This window comes from Triticum dicoccoides, chromosome 3B (assembly GCF_002162155.2).
Source record: "Triticum dicoccoides isolate Atlit2015 ecotype Zavitan chromosome 3B, WEW_v2.0, whole genome shotgun sequence".
NCBI classification, from domain to species: domain Eukaryota; kingdom Viridiplantae; phylum Streptophyta; class Magnoliopsida; order Poales; family Poaceae; genus Triticum; species Triticum dicoccoides.
This window is the reverse complement of record NC_041385.1, coordinates 698,048,116-698,050,906: the sequence shown is the minus strand read 5'-3', so window position 1 is coordinate 698,050,906 and position 2,791 is coordinate 698,048,116. Positions and strand designations below refer to the sequence as shown.

Sequence of the window (2,791 nt, the reverse complement as noted above, 5' to 3'; positions counted from 1 at the left end):
CATTTATTATTATTGTTGTTGTTGTTGTTGTTGTTGTTGTTGTTGTTGTTGTTGTTGTTATTGTCATCAGCATTGTTGTTGTTATTATTATTATTATTATCATTATTATTAAACAGTTGAACATATCCCCATATTGACGCTTTAAAAAATTATGTATGTACATATTCATATCACCCCGGTGTAGTGGTTATCCATATCGGTGTAAAATCTAGACCGCAGAAGATGCATGATTTGAGATGTTTCCTGCTTTATGCATGGCATAAGTTTGCTAGACTAGTACTTCCTCAGTTTGTAAATATAAATATTTTTAGAGATTCCAATATGAACTACAGATGGAGCAAAATGAATGAATTCACACTCTAAAATACATCTATATACATCTGTATGTAGCTGTATTGAAATCTCTAAAAGGGGTTTATATTTAGAAATGGATGGAGTGGTTGCTAAAAGAGTGAATCATGTGAGGCTTTCTGCTGAGTGGTTTATCTTCTAAAAGTGGCAGCCCTTCCCTTTGGGCGGGCCGGAATGGGCGCTAACCGCGCTAAAGATGCATCTCAGCTCATCGGGTACTTATCTGATGGCAAACAGATGCGACGTCGCTTTCTCGGCACTCCTGCACTGACGACTGAAGATCAACGGGTGCCAGCGCAAGCATGGGCAAAACCAGCAGCTCATTATCTATCTATATACTATCCGATCACATTTCGAAGCGGAATCCAGGAATTCTCAGCGGTATGGCATAGGAAAACTAGGCTGCGGTGTAGTTACTTGGTCATAACTAACTTTCACAAAAATTATGTCAAGCCATAGATTTACAATAACAGTGATAAGCAAAACAATTGCCATGAAAAGTCAAAAGTTTACCAGCTTTTATTCAACAAAGTACGGGCATGAATCAAATAGGCCCAAACTATTGCTGTCAGGATCCAATCTACACTGACAACACAACAAATCTGAATTTCAATGCTATGGGAATTAACTGCATCAGAATCTGCTAAAAATGACTATCTTGCTGGAATGGAGAGGAGCAAGGAGTTGGCTGTACAGCAAGAGAGTTTTCCACTCTGGACCATCTCCTACCCAAACCAAATATCCACAATAACATATCAACTATAATGGTGCCCGGCTCAGTTACAGACTTACAGTTGAACAAAGCAACGAACAAAATTGTACTCCCCAAGGCTTTCCAAGCAGAATGCAACGCAAAGAGGCCACTGCACTAGTGCAGCCGCATGGCATCTATCAGCAAGATGGAGCCTCTCCCCCGCCTTGATTTCCCTGCTCTCCACACGCGGAAGCCCTCAGGGAAGTACCCACTTTGCTGCCACTCCCGCATTTGAGCCATTGGGTATGGCCCATGCTCTCGCCCCTGAAGATCCCTGTACAGCCACCCTTGATCTGACTTGCTTGTCCCATTCACGGTTACGGGATCACGCGCCATGGCTTGTGACGTACTGCATACAGGCCCCGTATTTCCATCCCGATCATCGGAAGCACGGACTGTAGGTATGGTGACCCCATTGACGGCTTCCGGTCCATTATGTGCATGCGCAGCGATCCCATTGACGGTTTCTGGTCCATCACATCTTGCCCGTTCTGGCTCACACTGCTCCATGTGAACATCCTCATCGTCATCACTGACCAGATCGATGATGTCTTGTTCGTCACCACCATTGTGATGACTAGGACCATTTCCATCCTCCTCGTTGTCGATATCAATGACTCCAGTAACTGCAGTTTCACAAGATTATTTTTTATTGGGGAAGGGCAAACAGGCAGAAAAGCAGTTACTATCACATGGTTTAGGCCATGCTTGGATCCAAGGGACTATTTTTAGTCTGACTAAAACTAGTCTCTTTTAGAGGCTAAAGTTCCAATCACCCCTGACTAAAGAGAGACTAGAACTAGTCTTGAGACTAAAAAATTTTAGTCAGGGGAACCCTACTAAAATGTGGATTAGTCCTCTCTCTCCTCATTTAACTCCTCTCCTTTAACACATGCGAGTTCGGGATTGGAGGGTTTGGAGGATAATAAATGCTCATTAACACATTTTAGTCTATTTAGTATTTGTATCCAAGCATGGGTGAGGCTAGCAAGTTTTAGTCCCACTACTTTTAGTCATGGGACTAAAACGTATCCAAGCACCCTCTTAGGAATAGTATTTCAATGCATTTAATAAGGTGGCATTGATCAAACCTCCCTCCAAACAACCAGAATAGTAAACCATGTATGTACGAACAGGTAAAATGCAAGCTAAATGCTAAGCATCTTTTTCACTGTCCACTGCGATCTAATTATACTTGCGTTATTAATAGGACCAAACTCATAAATTGATGGAAAATGGAGCTCAATATGCAGCATAAAAAAACTCCGGCAAGTTAACATGTTCATAACTATCTAAAGGGTCGAGTAGCAAAATTTGACCTGTGTTCAATGGAGTGTGCAATCCAGGACCAGGAGTGCTACCATTAGGGAGGGCTTTGCCGGCAGCTGCAAGGATTAACATGGATACATAAAGATCCAACTCTAACAATAGCAATTGCATGCAATCAATAAATCAGGAGCCATGGAAGAAGATAGGTAAGAGTAAAACAAGAGGACAGTTCATAGCAGACACGATCACCAATCCTCAGAAAAAGATAAACTATGCTCATATGTGAATATTCTCATTTACAGACATTATATCAGCATGTTAGACACAAGAAAGTAGAACTCATAGAGATCACACATAGTGCCAACTCCTCACAAGGATCATATTGAACTTCACTGGGGCAACAGCCACGCGAGGGGG

At 42.1% G+C, this 2,791-nt stretch overlaps 1 protein-coding gene across 4 annotated transcripts in view; it reads right to left on the bottom strand.

Moving 5' to 3' along the window:
* Nucleotides 1-839: 839 nt before the first annotated feature.
* LOC119277952 (zinc finger CCCH domain-containing protein 44-like) overlaps nucleotides 840-2,791 on the bottom strand; it is an 11,615-nt gene continuing 9,663 nt past the window's right edge. For all 4 annotated transcript variants that reach the window (XM_037559302.1, XM_037559305.1, XM_037559303.1 and 1 more), the window contains 2 exons: nucleotides 2,425-2,490; nucleotides 840-1,731 (listed from right to left, as the gene is read on the bottom strand). In XM_037559302.1, the coding sequence (XP_037415199.1) occupies nucleotides 1,220-1,731; nucleotides 2,425-2,490 (578 nt within the window). In that variant the 3' untranslated portion in view covers nucleotides 840-1,219. The remainder of the gene's footprint in view (nucleotides 1,732-2,424; nucleotides 2,491-2,791) is intronic.